This window comes from Doryrhamphus excisus, chromosome 1 (genome assembly GCF_030265055.1).
Source record: "Doryrhamphus excisus isolate RoL2022-K1 chromosome 1, RoL_Dexc_1.0, whole genome shotgun sequence".
In the NCBI taxonomy this organism is placed as follows: domain Eukaryota; kingdom Metazoa; phylum Chordata; class Actinopteri; order Syngnathiformes; family Syngnathidae; genus Doryrhamphus; species Doryrhamphus excisus.
In genome coordinates this window covers 13,438,511-13,459,969 of record NC_080466.1, presented here as the reverse complement: position 1 = coordinate 13,459,969, position 21,459 = coordinate 13,438,511, and the positions used below count along the sequence as shown (strand labels likewise).

The 21,459-nt window shown below is 42.7% G+C and overlaps 2 protein-coding genes across 4 annotated transcripts; both read left to right on the top strand.

Annotated features, from left to right (window-relative positions):
* The first annotated feature begins 258 nt into the window (after positions 1 to 258).
* Positions 259 to 6,881, top strand: pycr1b (pyrroline-5-carboxylate reductase 1b). 2 transcript variants are annotated; one of them, XM_058070675.1, is made up of 9 exons: positions 259 to 436; positions 770 to 856; positions 1,127 to 1,197; positions 1,278 to 1,457; positions 1,597 to 1,704; positions 2,834 to 2,947; positions 3,278 to 3,370; positions 3,818 to 3,981; positions 4,697 to 6,881. In XM_058070675.1, the coding sequence occupies exons 2-9, from the start codon at positions 790 to 792 to the stop codon at positions 4,872 to 4,874; spliced, it is 975 nt and encodes a 324-aa protein (XP_057926658.1). In that variant the 5' UTR covers positions 259 to 436; positions 770 to 789; the 3' UTR covers positions 4,875 to 6,881. The 2 variants fall into 2 exon arrangements, with proteins under 2 accessions (XP_057926658.1, XP_057926649.1); XM_058070666.1 differs by having other exon boundaries at positions 260 to 436; positions 765 to 856; positions 4,697 to 6,880.
* A 675-nt stretch (positions 6,882 to 7,556) lies between these two features.
* On the top strand, positions 7,557 to 21,391 carry mafgb (v-maf avian musculoaponeurotic fibrosarcoma oncogene homolog Gb). Of its 2 annotated transcripts, none has more exons than XM_058074835.1 (3): positions 7,557 to 7,690; positions 17,616 to 17,681; positions 18,227 to 21,391. In XM_058074835.1, exons 2-3 carry the CDS (start codon positions 17,646 to 17,648, stop codon positions 18,692 to 18,694), a joined length of 504 nt encoding a protein of 167 aa, XP_057930818.1. In that variant the 5' UTR covers positions 7,557 to 7,690; positions 17,616 to 17,645; the 3' UTR covers positions 18,695 to 21,391. The 2 variants fall into 2 exon arrangements, with proteins under 2 accessions (XP_057930818.1, XP_057930827.1); XM_058074844.1 differs by lacking the exon at positions 7,557 to 7,690 and adding an exon at positions 7,703 to 7,951.
* The last annotated feature ends 68 nt before the right edge of the window (positions 21,392 to 21,459 follow it).

Genomic DNA, 21,459 nt, shown 5'->3' with positions numbered 1-21,459 from the left:
CTGGATAGCAAAATGTACACTCTCGTGTGTGACGTTATGAAAGATTGGAAGATAGATCAAATTTATTTTTTTCACTTTGCATCCTGTTTGGGTCAAAGAAGAAGGCTGTCAGGAGTGTAAACAAGCCTTTTTTTTAACCTACTTATCTTTTTTTACGTACTTGACACCATTTCATTGCTTTTTTATGGGTGTGACGTTTTGGCTGTAACCCCGCTCGGTTCTTGTAAGATGCCTTCCGATTGGATGCTGCTCAAGTCTCTGTTCGGGGATTGGTCGACTTTGTTTGGAGTTGCAATGGTGGTTCGTGTATGGAAGCGGCAAGCCACGTTGACACAGAAACTGCTACTTCGTCATTTTCGAGACACCGGAAAGTAAAGCAACACCGCTAACCGCTGCCTGTCAGATTCGGAGCGCCTTTTAGGTTATATAAGAATAGGTAAGCATCCACGTTTAATGTCTATTTGTCCTGTTTCTTGTTAATGTATGGCTGTATAATCCATGCTATTAGTCTGTTAGCTAGCTAGCTAGCTAGCAGAGGACAGGCGGTCATCGGCTAGCATGGAGTTGTATCAGCATCAACTAATGTCAGTATCACTGTGGTAGTGTTTTTTCCGCAGTTATGCTACTCCGTAATATAAGTGGTAAGACGGGGCACATTGTTATTTTAGCCTTTCATACATAGAGAATTGACAATAACTAAAGTAGGCAAGTCAGTGTAGGTGTGTTGTGGATGCTTTTGATGCTTATTTATGCTTTTTGCCAAGCGGAGGAGCCACGTCACCTGTCAGAATGAGTGTCGGCTTCATCGGAGCAGGTCAGCTGGCTCATGCGTTGGTGAAAGGATTCACAGCCGCAGGTCAGCACACTTGACTTTTTCATCGTCTTACTCAATTCATTCATCAAACTTGACTGACTGAAAGTGACACCAGGTCGTGTTTTATACACGCCAAGTGTAGCACAGAGTGAACTCTAGTCATCCAGCCTGTTTGGTAGAGAGAGGAGGATAACCAACACGCATGCCCATGTTGATTTATCAAAGCCGGCTCAGTTGACGTATTGATTATCATGACTGGCATTGTCATTTTGTAGCTTCTTTTTTTACCTACATGCATTTTTATGTCCTCAGGTGTGATTGCGACGCACAGGATCACAGCCAGCTCCCCAGACACCGACCTGCCCACCGTGACCGGCCTGAGGGTGAGAAAAGAAAGCTTCCAACATGTAACAGGTATTGAGTGGCAAATGCTTAGCTCCTAATGCTTGACTAATTGCTGTAGAAAATGGGAGTGAGCCTGACAACCAGTAACAAAGAGACAGTCAGCAAGAGTGATGTCCTCTTTCTGGCTGTGAAGCCTCACATAATCCCCTTCGTCCTGGATGAGATTGGGCCAGACATTGAAGACCGTCATCTCATCGTGTCTTGTGCTGCAGGTGTCACCATCAGTTCCATTGAAAAGGTCAGCCTCCTGTACTCTTCTGAGCATTGTCCTTGTTGTTTTTGTTTTCGTTGACTTTTGCTACATGAATCAAACATGGTTAAAACTGTTTTGACTTATCTTCCATATCTTCTTTGTCTCTTATTTCCCTCGTACTCAGAAACTCCTTCAGTACCGCTCAGCCCCTAAAGTCATGAGGTGTATGACCAACACTCCAGTGGTGGTGAGAGAGGGAGCTACGGTCTACGCTACTGGCACTCATGCAGAGGTAATTACACAATGATCACATGTGTTTGCAGCTCAGTATTGTTGTGGTTTTGTCTCCTTAAGTAGTCTTTAACTGACAGCGTATTCATTCATTGTCTCTGAACATACAGTATTTAGACCCCCCCCCTTTTTTTTGCCCCAAAAGTTATTTAAGACACATCCCTGACTGCACAAAAACCCCAAAACCCGACCCACAACCATGTAGTACAGACATCCCTCCTTGGTTCCAGACCCCTGACCATGATATGTGAATTTCGAAGAAATGGAATTCCATTTTAATAAATATTCCGAATATTTTTGTAGTGTAGAAACCCGTTTAAGATTTTCTGTCTGCTTTTTAACACTATTCGATCAGTTTAGACATAATGTAACACACATAGTGTCACCTTTACATTTGTATAGCAATATAGTGGATATAATCAGTGAAAATAAGACGTATTAGACATACCCTAATTTGTGGTGTTGAAGCTGCACCCACTACATTTAGAAAGAAATAGATATTTGTTCATAAATAAGCCGCACCGGACCTTACAGCAAGCCGCACGTGCCCTCATAATCAAATGGCATATTGTGACACGCACAAGTCCATGAGGACCAGATATGTCTTTATTTGACAGGAGCCAACCATGAGCTATGAAAAAACTTGTCAACCCGTTGGAAATTGCAGGAGGTCATGACTCAAAATAGCGGTTTGACTGACGACGGTGTCATCTTTACAAAGAATGCTGAAATCATCTCACAGCAACTTCACATCTAACAGGTAGCTAAGAAATATACAATACGAGTTTAGCTAGTTAAGTGGCAGTAATGAGGCTCAGGAGTCTTGTATATGCCCCGACAATAAGATATTAGAGACATACGTACATAGCATATATTTCACAGATGAACAAGCTACGTTATTTTCCACCACACAAATGATGATCGCTCACGGTCGACGAATGTTCCGCACTGCAGTGGTTGGGAAAGACTGCTTTATAGGAGCCTCGTCTTTCAACAATCACACAGCATTCTTCCTGTTCCCTGAAGGGGCTCTCCGTCTGCTTTGGCATTGGATTTTGTCAAAGACATGAAGACTGATGAGGACAAGCCATAAATGGTTAATGGCTGGCATGTTGTGTTGCCCCTGCCAGGTGGAGGATGGTAAGCTGCTGGAGCAGTTGATGGCTAGTGTAGGCTTCTGCACCGAGGTGGAGGAGGACCTCATTGACGCCGTCACTGGGCTAAGCGGCAGTGGTCCTGCTTACGTAAGTAACTTAGTCATTATCTGCTGCTATCTGCCATTACTATGCACGTATTTTGGAGGTATAGTGTATGTGAGAGATTTGTGGAATATAACAGATGTTTTATTTGCGGAACAAAGCCGCCGGCCTCATTTTAAGAGCTGCACTGTAGCTGCTACTTTCCTGCGCCTAACTCCAACATGTCCTGCTGCACTACGTTATGCTTCCATCGGCTTTTTCTGTTATTTTTGTCACTGTGGCAACAACAGTAGTATTATTATGAATCCTTTTCAAAGACCCAGTCCTTCAGGCTCAGAATTGCAGTTTTAATGTGTGTGTTTTGTAATGAAACAGGCATTCACAGCACTGGACGCCCTAGCAGATGGAGGAGTGAAGATGGGTCTGCCCAGGAGACTCGCTGTCCGACTCGGAGCTCAGGCTCTATTGGTCAGTTTGTGTTTTTCATCCACTTGCAGTTGTACAGTTATACATGTAGAATACATTTGGATTGCTTCGCTTTCACTGCACATATTTTCTACTATCTTGGTACTGCTTCATTATTTTTGATGTGAAGTGTTCTTTCTGCAGGGCAGTAAACTTCTATTTCCTAGTGAAACAAATCGGAAAGTTCAATGTGACTGTAATTTGACTCCAATATTTTCTTTAAAAAAAAAAAAACCTTTAAAAGGGGTAATTCAATGTAACCACTGAGGAGAGAGTTGGTCGTGGACCCATTTTCATTTGGCCATTTCATTTGCCTGGGAAAAAAACATGTATGTAAATGTGTTCGAAAAGCACTTACATTTTTGCCTGCTGTTTCACGCTTTCGGTACCCCTTTCAGGAGTATGACCATCCGCGCTTGCCTTCATGCCTCTGCTCTTCATCTTCTGCAGGGAGCAGCCAAGATGCTGCTGGACTCGGAGCAGCACCCCGGCCAGCTGAAGGACAACGTGTGTTCGCCAGGGGGTGCCACCATTCATGCCCTTCATGTCATGGAAAGCGGGGGCTTCCGCAGCCTTCTCATCAATGCCGTGGAGGCCTCTTGTATCAGGACAAGGTAAGAAGAAGCACGGACCTGCAAATGTTGAAGCATAGCCTCAATCCCTGACCAATCACAACTGAGCAGGCGTGCTCAGGGGGCAAGAGGTCCGATCGGGTCTTGTCCCAAATCGCCATCTTTGACTGGAGCATCGTAGCTGTTTGAGAGAGCAAAAGCAGCGGTAGCGTCCTCCGAAGCCCATTTGTTGGTTAATGTAAAGTGAAAGTAGCCGTTTTTCAGTATGCTTAAAAGCAGCATTATGTTTGTCATTGCACACACTCGGTTATGCTTACCTAATGTGGAAATAACGGCACATAATTGTCATGTTTACTACTCCGTCTTCACCATTCACATACATCCCCTGAAGGAGAGTTTTCCAGCAGCTCAATTTATTTGTTTTTGCGTGTGGAAGAGAAGCCAAACACATAAAATATCTGTGTTTAAAAAATGGACAGAGCCTAATTCGGTGTTGAAATTCATGGTTGACTGCTTTTGACGACATAAATGTGAGCACACGCACAGACTTCCTGTTGAGTGCAAAGTAATCATTATATCTAACCAAATGTGGGGGGGTGGGGGGGCTGTCAAAATCAGCCATTCTCAGAACAAAGTATTTTGTTTTATTGTCTCGATTTTCATATATTTCACTTTTATATTCATATTCTATTGAAGCGTTTATGATATTGAAGCTCTTTTATTGAAGAGTCCCACTAAGCCTCATCTTCCTCTTCAGGGAGCTGCAGTTTCTGGCTGATCAGGAGCGCATCTCCCCAGCAGCAATTAAGAAGACCACCCTGGACAAAGTGCTCCAGCAGCCTGGAGTCACAGTCAGCGGAGTCAACAATGGAAATGGAAGGTCAGGACTCAGCCTGTTCAACAACCGAAACTCTGGGGTCAAGAAGAAGAACTGAGCGTGCACGCCAACACATGCCCCACGAACAAGCTACACATGGACGTGCGTCTCCTCCACCGATGAGCCACTGAGAGCCTCGGCACGTGTGAAATTGACATTTAGCAAGTAATTTATTTCTGCTCGAGTTATGTGGATCTGGTGTGCTTGCACGCAGATAGAATATTGCAGATGTATCTTACGTTATACACACAGTCTCATTTTTTTGTTTTGTCTCTTCAGCAGACACCAATATTACCAACATATTTTTTTTACAGCTTTAGCCCACAATATTTCATACTAAACATCTCTGTCTCTGTGGATATATGGAACACAAGGAATTGATCGTCATACGTGTTCCAACATGATGTACAATTATTATATCGGAATAGTCCGTCCTTATTATATGTTTCAAATATCTCCTAGTTCTTTTCCAGTCTTTCTTTAAATGCCGCCAATTGCCGGGTTTGAATTTTAATCAACGCAACATTAAATATGTTGAAGCTTCTGTTTTTCCATCTGACTGGCAGATATATGCAAAAACATCTGAGTATGAAGTACATGCAACCTATCCTGCACCGTGACAGAAATAAACAAATACCGAGTGCAAATGGAAAATTAGAGGGCATAATCCAAAGTAACATGGAACATCTCCAGTTTGTATGTAGTATTTGTCTAATGGTATCTATTTCAATCAGGAGTGCCGTCCAGTTGTAAAAGTGGAACCCAAATCCAAGGATTGCTAGCATGTTCTCCCACCTGCCTTGAAAAGCAATCATCGGTACTTTTGATAGTGGGCTACACTTGCTCTGCTGGTTGTGTGGAAAAAGAGACGACATCTTATAATTGAACAAATGATTGCTTATTTTCCCTTCCTTAGATGAAAGTGTGGTGGTGCAATTTCTCTAATGCGTGTGCTTCCTGCATTGATGAGACATTCGTTGTAATACTTCTGTCACCTTTCACGTTCATTTTAAAAGCCTCTGTCCACACAAAGTGATGAGGACTCATTCATCTTGACACTGAAGGTCGGTGTAAAATGCAGCACGGATTGAGTGTGTGTGTACCACAGGCCAGCATAAGGTGGATTATTATCTACAGGTAAACCAGATGCTCGCTGTCATCTCCAACCAATCCGTTTCATCACTGACCTTTGCCGGAACATGCGTGTTTGCATGTCAAGGATGAGGATGCCAGACCAAGGCATGGAAGAGCTTTTCCAGCCACCCAGTACCTCCATCTTCTCTGATGTGCACAACTCGCACGAGCCAGGTAAGGGCTGTTGCTTCTCAGATTTCCTCATTGTGCTGTTTGCGTTTGTTTTGAAGTGTGCACAATTGAGATGTTCAGCCTGATAACGGTATCAGTTGAACACAGCCATTGGATAAAAGAAGTATAAAAAACCAACTTATATTGCATTTATACGAGCATAAAATGGAAGCTCAGTTTTTGATTGGGTTGAATTGGTTTTGCCACAGTAGACCGCATTTAGACATCATGAACACAAGAGACAGTCAGCCTGGGCTTATTTGTCTTGCAAATGAATGGCTAGTATCTTCTGGTGTAGCTGTTGTACTTCTATAATACCTTCACCCTGGTGTAGCCGTTGTACTTCCGTTGCGCTGATGCCACTAACATTTGTTTCTTTGCAGCTCTCGCTATGTTTTTAATCATCTGCTGGTGTTTTTCTTCGTAACGCATGCTAAGAAGTTAGTAAGAATGTTTTGTTTGTTTCTCACATTACGTAATTTTCTTTAATATTTATGCTTCATGCTTTTCAAATGATATTTTCCCCTACACTATAATTTTGTGACTTTATTTGCGTACAAATTCCAACTTTTTTTCCTTTTGAATATAACTTTTACTCTGAATATTTTGACTTTATTTTCCGAATATTTGTGGTGTTTTTTCAATGTATGCTGTTGCTTTATGTGTAATTTTGCAAATAATTTAACTTTCTATTTGTAAATTTTCTTATAATTATGACGCTATCCCCATTTATTCTTGTAATATTTTCCCTGTTTTCTTTGCTGTTTTTCTTCTCATATTATGCATTTTTTCTTTAATGTTTCCACTCTATGCTTCCAAAGTGACATTATTTTTCCTTATAATTTTGCGAATTTATTTGCGACTTAAATTGCAACTTTTTTCAGAAAGTTCCTGCTGTTGTTTTTTTCATACAATTGTGCAAATATTTCCACTTTCTGTAAATATACTTCCTGCAAGTATGACTTCATTCCCATAATATTTTGACTTTATTCTCATAATATTCAAAAGTGGAATAAACCACGTGACTGATTTCTGACATAGTTTGTAGTTTTAGATTTACTTGTAATTATGACTTTATTCCCATAATATTTTGACTTCCATCCATCCTCTATGCCGCTTATCCTCACTAGGGTCGCGGGCCTATCCCAGCTGTCTTTGGGCGAGAGGCGTGGACTAGACCCTGGACTAGACAAACTAGACCATCATATGTTGACCTCTCATAATATTCTAAAGTGTAATAAGCCATGTGACTAATTTATATCCAACATAGCCATTTGTATTTTTTTGACTGGGAGGAATAAAAGATGTGATCCTCCACTTGTCCCAGACGGGACTGTTGATGTGAGTAGTAATAGTAGTGTTTCTTTAAAAGCACGTGACCTAGTGACTTCATGAATGAAACCACGTGATCCAAACATCAGTTGACGTCTGTCGTCTGAGCCCAGACTGAAACAAGCGAAGGAGGAGTGGATCCACCACACGGACCTGCCAGAAGGAAGAAAACATCTCCTCCATCCACCACTACATCACCCGACGCCCGCCTTCCAAGGGCGCCGGGTTTCACTTCCGGTGAGTCAAAAGTCCAAAACCCAACGTAAAACGGCCTGGAAGTGCTGAATAAACGCGTGTTTTGCTGAGTGTGCGTTATCCCGGTGTTGACGCCGAATCGTGTTTAAAAGCCCGGGAAGTGCTGAATCATCACGACCCGGTCGTCATCCAGTCGGGACCAGCGGTGCCGTCTCCAACCAAGCAACCGCTGACAAAGGAGGTCGCCGGTGCTGGCAAGCTGCTAAGCCATGTGTCGGAATTAGACGAGCGCTGACAGCAAAGGTCGGCTTTTGTGCTTTTTGTGTCAATGGCGTGTCTCCAATATGGCAGACTATGCAATGTATAATGCATGCAAAGAGTGAAATGAGCTACATGTAGTTAGTTTGACGTTAGCCGAGCGCCGTGCTGCTGACGGGTATCGACTTTGGTCATTTCACGTTAATGCGTCCTACTCTACTTGGAGTGACAGGAGTAAAAAAAACGTGGCGGTGAAGAAGAACCGCGCTTGTCTGTCAGCGGATAGCTTGAGAGAGATTCATCATGGAGAATCATTTACCCCGGTTCTTGTTTTGACGTTAGCTTTGTGAGCCTTTTCGCAATGTTTAGCGAATAATGGACGTGTGCTCGTTAATATGGACGTCTAATCCTGTTATTTTATCAACCTTAGTGAGAGGTGAGCGGAGGCACGAGGGGGAGCCATGGCAACATGGATACATGGCACCGGTGTTGTGTACTCGAGCGAGGACGACGGAGGCTTTTAAACAAGTGCATGCACCTCGTGGCGATGGGGGCGCTGACACCTGCTGTCACCATTCAGCGACTTCCATACGTACTTACTCTGCATAGCCTACGCGATCCAAAGTCTAAGGAGAAGTGCGCGACCACTCCGCATCCTCAGTGTACTGTAAACTGTGGAAATGCGAGACCGCTTAAAATGCTCCAAGGAAGTATGTAAGTACGCGACCACTACAAATAAGCTCAGCGTACTGTTAAGTTTTAACAAGAGAAGTGTGCGACCTCTCCAATTACTAAGTGTACTGTCGGCACTGTTAAAGTCCACTGTAAGTCTATAAATGTGCCATCACTCCGAATCCTAAGTGTACTGTAAGTCAATGTGTGCGACCTCTCCTAATGCTAAGTGTAAGTCTATAAGGGCGCAACCACTCCGATTACTAACTGTATTCAAGTTTTTAAGTGTCAGACCCGACCACTTCAATGGCTCAGCGCACTGTTAGCTGTAAACTATACAAGTGCATGACTACTCCAATTACTAAGTGTTCTGCAAGTTTATAAGTGCACTGTAAGTCTATAAGTGTGCGACCGCTCCAAGTGGTAAGTGTAAGTCTCTAAGTGCACAGTCACAACAAATGCTAAGTGTACTGTAAGTTTAGAGTGCCGCCACCACTCCAATTGCTCAGTGTGCTGTAAACTATAAAAGTATGCGACCGTTCCAAATACTAAGGGTAAGTATTTACTCTAATTACATGACCACTCCAAATGCTAAGTGTACAGTAAACTATAGAAGTGCATTTGTGCGACCACTCCCAATGATGTGTACGTATGTTGCCTCTCCAAATCCCGAGTGGACTTTAAGTCTATGTGTGCGACCACTCTTAATGCTAAGTGTAAGTCTATGAGTGCATGACCACTACAAATGCTAAGTGTGCTGTAAATCTGTAAGCCTGCAACCTTTCCCAATGCTACGTGTGCCATCGCTCTGAATCCTAAGTGTAAGTATACAGGTGCACAGATTGGGATGTGATTGTTTGAAATGAATGTTAACATTAGACTAAACCCTATGTCTATATCTCAGTGTGCTTTACATCAATTCCAACTCCTCTTATTCAGTCAGATGTCTATGTAACTAAGACGAGTAAAGACAACATGAGAGAACTTAGGATTGCATGATCTGCCGAGTGCACTGCAAGGGAAGAGTAATATGGAATACGGAAGAAAAGAGAAAGTTCACCCCCTAATGACTCCAAATCAGCAGCTTTACTTGGAGTCAGCACTCTGCTGAGTATATCAAAAAGTATGTAGTAAGCAAGTTGGCAAGTACTGTAATAGAGGGTCATAATGATGAAATAGTTGTATCAGTGTTTGAGAGAGGAGTAGACCCCCTTTACTCCTAGCACACACACACAAGCAAGCTAGGGCTAAGCTTTTTATACTCGGTATCAGTATTTAATCAGTGCTTCAAGTGCATTTCTCTGTCAAGTACTTTCCCCATCCTTCCCTGGTGTTCACAGTAATTGAACGCTGACCAGTGCTTATGTGTGCAACTTTGCTGATGGTGGCGGAGCGGCGGCAAAGCGTGCGGAGCGGGGGGGTGAAGGAAGAATGAGAGATGGGATTTGCTCAAAGATTGAGAACAAGGACCTTTTTGTCTTCAAGGCACTCCCCTGAAAATGCTGAGGCGAAGCAAACGCTCCCTCGCTTGACAGATGGCGTTTTCACTTGCTACTTATCACAGCTAGTTTCTTTGCCGCCTGTGTGTGTGTGTGTGTGTGTGTGTGTGTGAGAGAGAGAAAGAGTCAACCAGGCAAGCAGGAAAAACATTTAAATCTCGGTGAGTGTGAGAGGGTTACACACCAAGGTTACAATGGTGAGCATGCAAACGACAGTGTAGCAGTAGAAAGAGATTTTACGGTATCTGTTGTTGCATTGTTCTGTCGGTGTGGAACCTGAAGGTCACAGTCTCAGAGGGATGTGTTGGATTGTGTGCCGAAGAGCCGAGCAGGCTTCAGCAGCTCACATGCAAAGACTGGGTAGGACAGCTCCAGTGAGTGAGCTCTGTTCGCGAGACGGAAGGCGGTTGGGCAGATCGATAGTTGAGCGCAATGATGAAATATGCTGGAAGCAGATCTGCTGCATAATCATCACTATCCTGGCTGCTTTTTTCTATCCGTGTCAGTTTGTTGCTTTATGTTGGAACCCCTGGGACTGGAAAATAGAAAGGGCCTTGGATGGATTTATGCAGCTCAAATTATGCCATGTTGATACAAATAGGGGCATTTATAAAAAGGCATATTTTTCCTGGGTGTTTTGGCTTCTCGTCCACACTCATATTTTCCAAAACTCTGGCTTCAGTGTTTGTGTGTGGGCAGGTAAAACGATGAGCTTTTTGGTTTCTGTTGTGAGAATTATGTAACATGATCTCCCTGACATGATTTATTTCTCCTGATATTAGCACTTATCTTATCACTATTTTTTGTAGGGATGTCCGATAAATATCACATAAAAATGTGATATTGGTTGATATCAGTATTGGATTTTTTTCCCAATTATGAAAACCAATATTTAAAAAAAATAATGCATGTGTTCATTCCACCACAACAGATATGTCATGTTACACATATCTGTAACGGTATCAGCTGATATCGATATCGCAAATTGAGAGTTGGATATTATCGGACATACCTAAATTTCTTTCCTTAATATTTCAACTGTATGCTACTAAAATCACAAATTGTTCATTATATTACGAGTATATTCTTCTTTTTCTCCTTCCAACTTTACAACAAAATCATAGCTGATTTTTAAATTTCTGCTGTTTTTTCTTAAAAATGTTGTTGTTGAATTATATTCTTGAATGTGCCGTGGACCAATAAAAAACAGCCAGGGGCCACATTTTGGATACCCCTGCTCTAAGTGCTTCAAAGTTGATGTGGACTCCTTGAGGAGGATGCAACACCTTTGCACACAGATGCACTTCAAAACCAAAAACAGTGTAGCGTTTGAGATGCCAGCAGTATCTGTACATTTCTACCAATTGCATCATCTCCAAGCACCGACTTTCTGCATTGTCTGTCTTCCTGCAGTGTGCCCATAGCAGAATTGTGCTTTGAACTCCTGCAGCTTATTCATGTGACAACATGCACATATTGGATGGACATCAAGATGGAAAGAGAGTGAAGAAAGACAAGTGTGTGCCAAATGAAGCATCATTCCCTGTCACTGACAAAGAGTTTAAAAACTTACCTCATTAAAAAGTGTACACGATAATTATTCACGTAGGATTTTGGCATCTGTGCTTCTGAGTTGTTGTGTTAATGTTGGTAATGGATAGTTTGTTTTGGCATTGATCTTTCCCTATTGCTTCTTGTGAGGCTCACACACTTGTAAATAATAAACGTAATCGAATAGAATAGCACAGCCTAGACATCTGCTAATGGTTAACTAAATACAGTGGAACCTGATTAGCATCATGAATCCATTCCAGAAGGACCGACTCCAACTGAAACATACTCGGTTCGTTCCCTGTATGAGCTGTGTCAGAGTGTGCTTCTCATTGTCGGCAATAAGTCAGACCCATTTCCAGTGGGGGTTGGACTACGGCAAGGATGTCCTTCGCCACCGATTTTATTCATGACTTTTGTGGACAGAATTTCCAGGCACAGCCAGGGCATTGTGGGGTTCTGGTTTTGCTGGGTTGCAGATGATGTGGTACTGCTGGCTTCATCGAGCTGTGACCTTCAGCTCTGACTGGATCGGTTCGGAGCAGAGTGTGAAGCGGCTGGGATGAGGATCGGCACCTCCAAGCCTTGACCAACGTGAATTCAGACTTTCTATTCAATCATTTCAGCCTATAGTGGATTGACGTGGAAGGTTTAGTGTTGTTACAGTACATTATAGCAGGTTAATTGTTTCTTTATTCATCAACCACTCTCCAGCTAGCAGCTGAAGAGGAATGATACAAGTTGCAAATGCTTCAAGCATATGTACAGCATAGAGATGAGCATGTGCTCCGTCTCTGCACACTTGTCAACAGAGCGTGAGAGACAGTGATGGAAGCGCCATGAATTGTCTCTGTAATACAGCTGTGTCACAATAGAGTACAGCGGCAGAGGTGTGTGTGTGTATGTGTGTGTGCAGAAGCTTCAGCATTGGACCCAGGCTTCATTTGTGTTCACACTAAATGGGCTTCTTAGAGGAATTATTGCTATATGACTTACTATAGCTGAGCGTCACAGAAACAGCTTCCTCTCTTCTTTTGAAAAAAAAAGCCGAGCCGGAGCTCAACGGCCTGACCATGCTTTTTATCAGAATCATTCATTTGTTGGGAAATTGTCACCACACTCCAACTTGCTGTACCTGGAATGGGAAAAACATGTTGGCGCCAGGACTTTACCCTCACTTTCAAGAAGTGGCTTTAAACGCATACATAACCCTTTTCTACTCCCAGAAAAGGTTATTGAGTGAAGGGATAGTCATTGGCTTTGGCATCAAGTACACCAATAAAATCCTATGAGCGCTGCCTTTTACTTAAATGCTAATCAATACAGCACAGACAAGGCCGAGCAGTCCAAAACATGCCTGGGTCAGTGTGTACTTCCTGTTTGACTCCAGTTGGTAGTACTAATGTGTATCAAAGTTTCCATTGCAGCTTGAGCTGCTCACCCTGCTGCCACAAGTGAACGTTGATGGGAATTGATTATTTTTTGTTAAATCCTACTAAGTCACTGTCTAGTCAATTAACTGACTTGCTAAGTCATTGAAACAACCAATGGCAGTCAGGGTAGTATCAAGCTCAGACGCCTCAACTGTGGTACACTACAAATGAATACGTCGATTAATTAATTAGTTACAAATTAAATGAAACATAAATAAAGGCATTAGTTGATAATTACTAATAAAATACATGTTTTTAATGTAATGAATAAATAAATTGGTTGATTAAGTCGTGAAAATAATTCGTATAAAATTAAAATAAATTATTAAATAAAATAAAATACAAATAAACATTCAAATTAATAAATAGATTAAATTATAATAATACAAAAATGTATAAATGTAATCAATTATTACATTAAAATCTAACTAAATAAAATACAAATGTAATTGGCGACTTGTCCATAGGTATGACTGTGAATGTGAATGTCGCCCCAAGACAGCTAGGATAGGCTCCAGCACCCCCCGCAACCCTCATGAGGATAAGCGATAGAAATTGAATGAATGAATGAATAGAAATACAAATCGAATATACAGTATACAGATTAAGTACAAATAAAATGTAAATAAATACATAGTTACAATACAAAAAGAATACATACAATAAAAATACTAATTAAAGAAATGACGTAAAATACAAAACATTTGAATATATATTTATTTAAATAGTGCGGTACACTTGCTTTTGCATGAACACATGCATATAAACGTGAAAGGAACAATTGGAATGAATGATCTAACAAAAATTCAAATTGTTTCGTCACCACCCGGGCATGATCTCCTTTACAGTTGGGGTCCTCTACCTGGGAGCCCCTTTCGCTGGGGTTACTGCTATAGTAGCGCTCCATCAGTATCATGTTTGCGGCCCTGCTCCGGGAATGGAGCGTCCCCCAACACCTGACTTGGACCTTGCTGATCCGGACGCCATCCTAGCCGGTATGATTGTATCATTTAGTGTATAGCGTTAGCATGTCGTGTGAAGAGGATTGCAATTATACCATTTGCAATGATACTTTTAATACTTCGAATCTAATATGACACCTCAGGAAGAATGACCAGGACTCAACCGCTAAATGATGACAAGAAATGGTCTGCAATACTGGAAACAAACTATGCAGCCACATTAATGTGCACTTTCCAGATTGTATCCTTGCTGTCGACAGTAGGAGGACATGTTGTTTTAGTGGATGTTTGCTCGTCATGTTTTTCATAGCTATTTTGTTGAGACAAGGCAATGGTACAATTTTTGGGAGCAGAGCCTAGCTTTCTTCTTTGTCCTCATGTGCTCTTCATGTCTTCTGCTTCTCTCCGTGTTATCACTCTTATTTCACGCTCTGCATACTTCCAAGTTAATAGCTTCCTGCTCTCTGTTACACACACACACACATACACACACATCATCACACACTCGGTGTTCTCCCTTGTGTTTAGCCTCTTCACTCTCCATCATCTCTGCTGTGGGGCTGCTCCCTCTCGAGCAGGTTGCCATGATCGATGTTCTGATTCCTAAATCTCTGTTAGCGTCCCCACAGTGCTCAGCGTTAATTATTTAAGGCTCACAGCCCACGCAGATCATTGCGCACAAGCGCTGCCCCCTCCTAACGCACAACGTGAGACTTCAGGACAACTTTGACCATTTTATTTCATACACTTGCCTACTGTCATCTCAGTGTCCTCCCAGTGATGTTGCCCATTAGGCAAAAGAGGCGGATGCTTGCAACTTTGGGCTTTGAATTTTGAGGCTTCACTCTATCATGCTTTTTCAAAAATATATTTCAATAAATGGTATGTGTTTTTGCCTAAAATAATCATTTTTTTCAAGCATAAAGATGGCTGAATGAACTAAAATGCAAATATGAGGCACTCAGACGTGTTCAAAGACGTTGTGACCAGGATGAAAACATGCAGGCCAACAAGAACAGCCACCTCTGCCCCTGAGTGGAATGCAGTCCAGCCCCTCTGGAGAGGACTGCTTCCAGAGCCCTTGCAGCGTACTTCCCAGGAGGTCACATTTCACGTTGCACCCGACCCCTTTGGCAAGGTCATACAGATTAACCAGTAAAAATAGCATCCTATGTCTTTTTGTAAGTATGTACAGTAAATCGCAGATGGAGGGGTGCTCCTTGGGCGCCACTGTGGGTGTGGTTGTTACCTGCCAAGTTAGTGTAAGTTAGGATTATTGGCTAAAGATAGACTTTCCACTGCACCCTACTATTCTTAATCACTCGCTGTGTCTTCTTTTCTGTTTGTCCACTTGTTATGCTTGCATCCTCCCACACACAAAAGCCTGTGTAGCGACTAATCTGGCGATTTATTTGTACACGCTGTGTGTGTGTCTGGAAGTCACTTTCCAAGAAATTCCTCTGTGTGTTGTTACTGGCCTGCTGTGAAAGGTTTTTCTCCAAGAAGATTAATTAGAGTGCAGACTGAAGCCATACACGCACACACGCTCGCATGCGGTTGGTGTGCAGTACTGTGCATGAATGTTTGATACTCTTTATCCGACTGTTTATCATGACGACTGTTTCAGTTATACCCTGTGCGTGTGTGTGTGCATGTGCGCGTGCGTGCGTGTGTGTGTGTCAGATGGTCAGCAGTAGCCTGATTGCACCGGGTCAGCTTCAAAACTTTTCTAATTGGAGGTTTTAGTCCTGGTCGTTGCTGAGCTCAGTTCTTTTCTCCCCCCACACCCTTCCCCCGTGTTCTCTCCATCCTCCCTCCACCCACCCATATCCCCAACAGCTAAGCTCTTACAAATGTGTTGAGGATGCATTTTCACCCAAACGCCCTCCCACCCCCTCTGCCTGCCTCCTCCTGTCCTCTCCAGGCGCCCCATCCTTCTAACCCACCTCTGTCCTCCTCCTCTTTTCTGCCTCCCTTGTCATTTGCACCCCCACCCTTCATGTCTTCCCTCCATACTCAGCATTTTCCTCAGCTGTGGGTGTGATGTGTCCGCTGTAACGCTAATCAGGAGACGTCAGCATTCTTTCTGTCCTCTTTTACCTACTAGACGTGCTACCCATCACCTCCTCGCCCTCTTGTTTTTCTTCAGTCTTATCTCTGCTTGTGTTTCAGCCATCTTCACAGCATGTGCGTGTGTGCGTGCCTGCATGTGTGTGTGTTGTCTTTCAGCGGTAACCATAAGCACCTCCGCTCTTGAGTCGTCAGTGTTCTTTCTATAAAAATCCAGCCGAGCACAGCAAAAATGCTGTGTTGTAGCAACACTGGCATTGAGCACAGCACCCCTCATGCACGGCGAGCACCCCACCATGCACGGCGAGCACCCCACCACGCACGGCGAGCAGCCCTCATGCACGGAGGGAAGGACACTTCTGGCAAGCTGAAGATGAATGGCAATGCCTTTTCTCAGCAGATGAACTTTAAAGTTATAATTAATTAGTTATGTTATATATTGGTCCATTTCTGAAAGCAAAAATGACATTTATAGTTCATGGTGCCAGCCGTGATGCCAGCTGTGATGTCCCTGAATGCGCTGTTCATGCACCATCATGAGGTGCATGCCATTTTTGCATGCTGTCCATCCCGACACACAGCTGCAGATATTCGCTGGAGAAGAGCGTGCCACAAAGAGAGAGACAGCATCTCACTAATATAAACAGTCCCTTTAAATATGAAATATTTGAGTTTCCGCATTGACACTGCTCGTCATTGAGAGGTGCCAAAGCACCTGAGAACCTCTGGTATAATTCTTGCATCTGACAAAAGTCAACTCGCATCACAGTTTAGGAACGGAACTCTGACGTAACCCTAGGACCACCTGTACACAAATCTGACACCTCCTTTACGTGGACAAAAACAGCAGCTTGTCCTCGTGAAGCTTTCATCTACCCGATTACCCAATCATTGCATCGTATGTCACCTGGCGTGCCCGTTGAAATGCTAAAAGACGGACCGATAGAAGTGACACGAGACGACGTTTGGAGAGAGCAGGGGAGAGGAGTGAGTGAGGCTCGAAATCTGCTGAGTCATCATGACCGATCTCATGATGATCGCTTAGGAGCAGCAACAAGAGACACCCTTTATTGAAAACACACACACAGCACAATACAAAGCATGCCTTGTGAACGTCCACTCTGAGGACTGATCTCATCACTGGCTTCTTCATGTCCATCCTTTGCCTTTTGTTTGCACTTGTAAGCTAATATGTGTCATCCATGCACTTCCCACCATTGCTTCTGCACATCCGCGTGAGGTTTGTGTTTTCCAATGGACTCCTAACAAATTCTATCACTTCCTCTTCTCTCGTCTTCATAGCGACTGGCCTCCCGCCAACCTATAAGACGAAGGCATTGAGTACTATCAGTGTACACATCAGGAAACAGGAAGTCAAGGAAAATGTCAGCTATACACAAATGTCACATGTGACTTTCACTCATACAAGCTGTTACTTTGACCTGCTGGGTATTGATCCACCAACAGAAAGGCAAGTAGTTTTCTTTTACATGCATGAAAGTAACCCTGTTGTTTTGTGTAGGTCTGTTCAGAAGAACAAGGGTCCTGTGGCATGACGACGACAAACAAAGGAAATAAAGCCTTAAAGGTGAGAACATCAAGTACACGATTTGTATGCTTTAAAGGGTCCCTTACATGATTTATTGACTTTGTTTAAATATGTTGTATATTAATAATAATGTTCTAGACGGTGGCTGCACGGTGGACATGACTCTTTTCTGTAGCAACTATGACATTTTTTCCCTGTGTATGTGGAATTGCATCCTTTTTCAAAATGCATTCATGGCATACTTTGAAGCCAAATGCTTCCTGTAAAGCTGTTTCTTCATAGCAGTCATTAGTGAAATGATCACTGAAAAGAACAGAACTCGAGGTGGGCCTCCATCTGTCTCTGCTTGTCTGCACTTGTCCACTTGTCTTCGTCCATTTTTGTCTTTTTTGTCTTCATTTGAAAAAGAAAACAAACCTACAGTGTCACTGTAAACATCCAGCAGCAACACAACATTTTGGCATGACGACTATTTGATGGAAAATATACTGAACCAAGTCGACTTCGAGAAGAGTGCAATTAATGCATAACCAGGTGAAGTGTCCTGCATGAATAATTATTTTCAATTCCATTTTTTTTTCTAGGTGAAGCGAGAGCCGGGGGAGAATGGCACCAGCTTGACCGACGACGAGCTGGTGACCATGTCGGTGCGTGAGCTCAACCAACACCTCCGAGGGCTCTCCAAAGACGAGATCCTGCAACTGAAGCAACGCAGACGCACCCTTAAGAATCGGGGCTATGCAGCCAGCTGCCGGGTAAAGCGAGTCACCCAGAAGGAAGAGCTGGAGAAGCAGAAGGCCCAGCTGCAACAAGAAGTAGACAAACTGGCCAATGAAAATGCATCCATGCGTCTGGAGCTGGACGCGCTCAGGTCCAAGTATGAGGCCTTACAGACCTTTGCCAGGACTGTGGCCAGGAGCCCCACTGTGGGGGTTGGAGTCATGGCCGGGGGGGTAGCGTCCTCACTCATTGGTCCACTTATACCGGGTAAGGCAGCGACGGCGACCAGCGTGATTACAATAGTCAAGACAAAAGCAGACGCTCGATCTTGAGAGGGACTTGGTTGACTTAAAGGTGTGCCAGGATGGAATTCAGCTGCCTTTGCCACGTTTCCTGCATTTGCACTGCACTCATGGACATGGGTGATGTCAGTGCAGATGAAGGATTTGTGCTCATGCCTGCAAGAGGACTCGTTCACATGCAAGCAGGAGGACTCATGCTCATGCCAGCAAGAGAACTTGTTCACATGCATGCAGGAGGACTCATGCTCATGCATGTGAAGGACTCGTGCTCATGTAAGCAGTGGCAGAGATGACGCATGCTCGTGAATGCAATAGGACTCGTGCTGACGTAAGCAAGAGAGCAAGAGGACTTGTGCTCAAGCAAGCAGGGGCACACATGCTCATCAAGCAAGAAGACTCGTGCTCATGACAGCAGGGGGACTCGTGCTCGCTCATTGACTACAGGAAAACCAGACAGAATTGCCACTACTGCCAATGAAAAGTATCTTTAAAAGGCAATGCAGTTTATGATTGAAATGAGATGTTGTCGTCATGACAACTCGGAAAGTTGCACAAATGATTTTAAATAATTTTAGAAGACATCATATGACCTGCTCAATTCAGTGGCTGCAGATGAGTCCCATCTGGCTCCTTGATATAAATATAAATATACATATACTGTATATACTGTACATATATGACACAATTGTGTTTGTTCAATTGTGTTTTTACTGTTTCGTACCGTGTTGAGCTAGAAAATGTATTGTCTATGTGTGAATTGTTATACAGTATATGAGAAATTGGTATTGCTGTTGGTGGTATTTTCCTATTGCTTGTGTTGTATTCCAGTTGGCATCCATGACTTCCAAAGTAGCCACGTGATGACGGAAGGAGTGGAAAGACACAAACAGGAGCTTCCACTGAAATGTGGGAATAAGATAATACTGTACGTGCTGTGTAGCAGCCATCCTGGTGAATAACAACAGTTACCCGTTCATTTGACGGGCCTACGTCAACCGCTTATGTCAACGTGAGTCGGCCGGGGTTCTGCCGCGCTGACCCTCAAATTTGAATGGTCGTTCAAAACAGTCATCGCATCAGAGTTGCAACTGACAGGACCTCAAAGCACATTCTTGGAAATGTGCAGTCACGCCATGACGACAAGCTTTATGCTACAATTAATTTCTCATGGTGTTCTATTGACAAAGAGTCTGTCCGTACATGGTCACGTGTATTTTATAAATGGCTTTGCATTGTTTGTATGGACTTGTAACATTTTGATATGTCTATTTTGCAATTGTACCAAAAGTGTCTTAACTACTGATAGCTTTCTTCTTTCTCTAGTGTCTAGATATGTGTGTGTGTGAAGCTGTGAAAAAGTCATGTGACGAGGTATGTATTGTTAACTTTCACTGAGTAAATGATGACAGGCACGCTTTTGTTTCGTTTTTGATAGCTTAATGTCCCATATTCGTGATGCAAGCTTGTCCTGTGGTGCTGGGAGTGATTCACCCCCCCCAAAAAACACTTTGGTGTTGTGTGTGTGTGTGCGCGCTGTAAGCATATTTCATTTTTGGATATATGTCAGGGAAGTTATTGTACTTTGTGTTTTGTCAAATATTTGAAGTTCGTATTCACCGTGTTAATGACGCTGTGATGGTTGCTTTATGTGTTACGTGGATTTAATATGCAAACAGGCAGAAGTATTTTTTGATCCATTTCATTTGGGGTTTTTTTCCCTTCAGTGTCGAGCCATGTCTGTGGTGTCCAAAGTAGTCCAAAGCCCCTGGGGGGCACTTGCAGCCAGAGGAATATAAAAAATCAATGTCAAACCAAGGATGATGAAGGAAAAAAAAGTTTGTTACGCAAAATAAAAACAGTTTTTTCTTCCATATTTGCTGTTTTTTTTGCTTTAATTTTAGAATAAGAAAATCAACCATGGGCTGCACATTGGACACCCCTGGCCTATATCATTCTATTTATAGAGTACATGGATATGTCGTGTAGTCAACTCCAGTGTGTCTTATAAACAAATGAAGAATATCAAAGTGTTTTTCTGTATTTTATCATTTTGGTCACCCTGACTTTGCTATTTGTCAATGTTTGATGGAGAAGATAAGAAAACTAATGCTGGCTCTTTGACTCAAGTCAATGCTAAATGTTAATCATTGACTTGTCATCATCCTGCTGGGCCAATGGGTGAGGAGTTGGCCATGTTTTCATGCAGAATCAGGCCACCGAAAAGCCTTTGCGATAGCCATCCGTGTCATGCCACTTCATGAAAATGTGATGTGATATGTGTAACCTCCCATTAGTAGGAGGAAATGAATTCATCCTTTATAACAACACTGGACTATTTTTGAGTTGTTGTTTATTTGGACGCTTGACTCCTGTTGTCCAGGTGTGTTTACTGCTTGTATGTTTCTGAAGGTGTTCCGTGGTGGATTTGAAGCTGTAGACATGTATTGAGTTTGTGTGACAATGGTGCAAATATAATACATTTTGTACTTTTTCTGTATGAATTATTCTTACTGTTTCTGTGGGAAATGACTGAAAATGTGACAGTCTTTGTATTTATCTTAAAGTAAATCATTGCTTTTTGTAGATACAAAGTGATGATGACAAGGTACTAGTAATTATAGGACTAACTATCATCGTCAGTCTAATGTTTAATTTATTGATGTATATACACTTTATGTCAATAAACACTTTATTTTGTATATGAACAATAAACATGCTTTAAATGGATGTCCTAATTCTTTATTTCGTTTTATTTAAAAAATAAATTACTGTACATTGATAAGTAAAACAAAGAA

Bases quoted from the DNA above. Each gene is read 5' to 3' on its own strand.
- pycr1b (XM_058070675.1), top strand. From the start codon at position 790: ATGAGTGTCGGCTTCATCGGAGCAGGTCAGCTGGCTCATGCGTTGGTG. The intron at 1,458-1,596 runs GTCAGCCTCCTG...CCTCGTACTCAG, and splicing joins CCATCAGTTCCATTGAAAAG to AAACTCCTTCAGTACCGCTC. The intron at 3,982-4,696 runs GTAAGAAGAAGC...CTTCCTCTTCAG, and splicing joins GCCTCTTGTATCAGGACAAG to GGAGCTGCAGTTTCTGGCTG.
- mafgb (XM_058074835.1), top strand. From the start codon at position 17,646: ATGACGACGACAAACAAAGGAAATAAAGCCTTAAAG. The intron at 17,682-18,226 runs GTGAGAACATCA...TTTTTTTTCTAG, and splicing joins AAGGAAATAAAGCCTTAAAG to GTGAAGCGAGAGCCGGGGGA.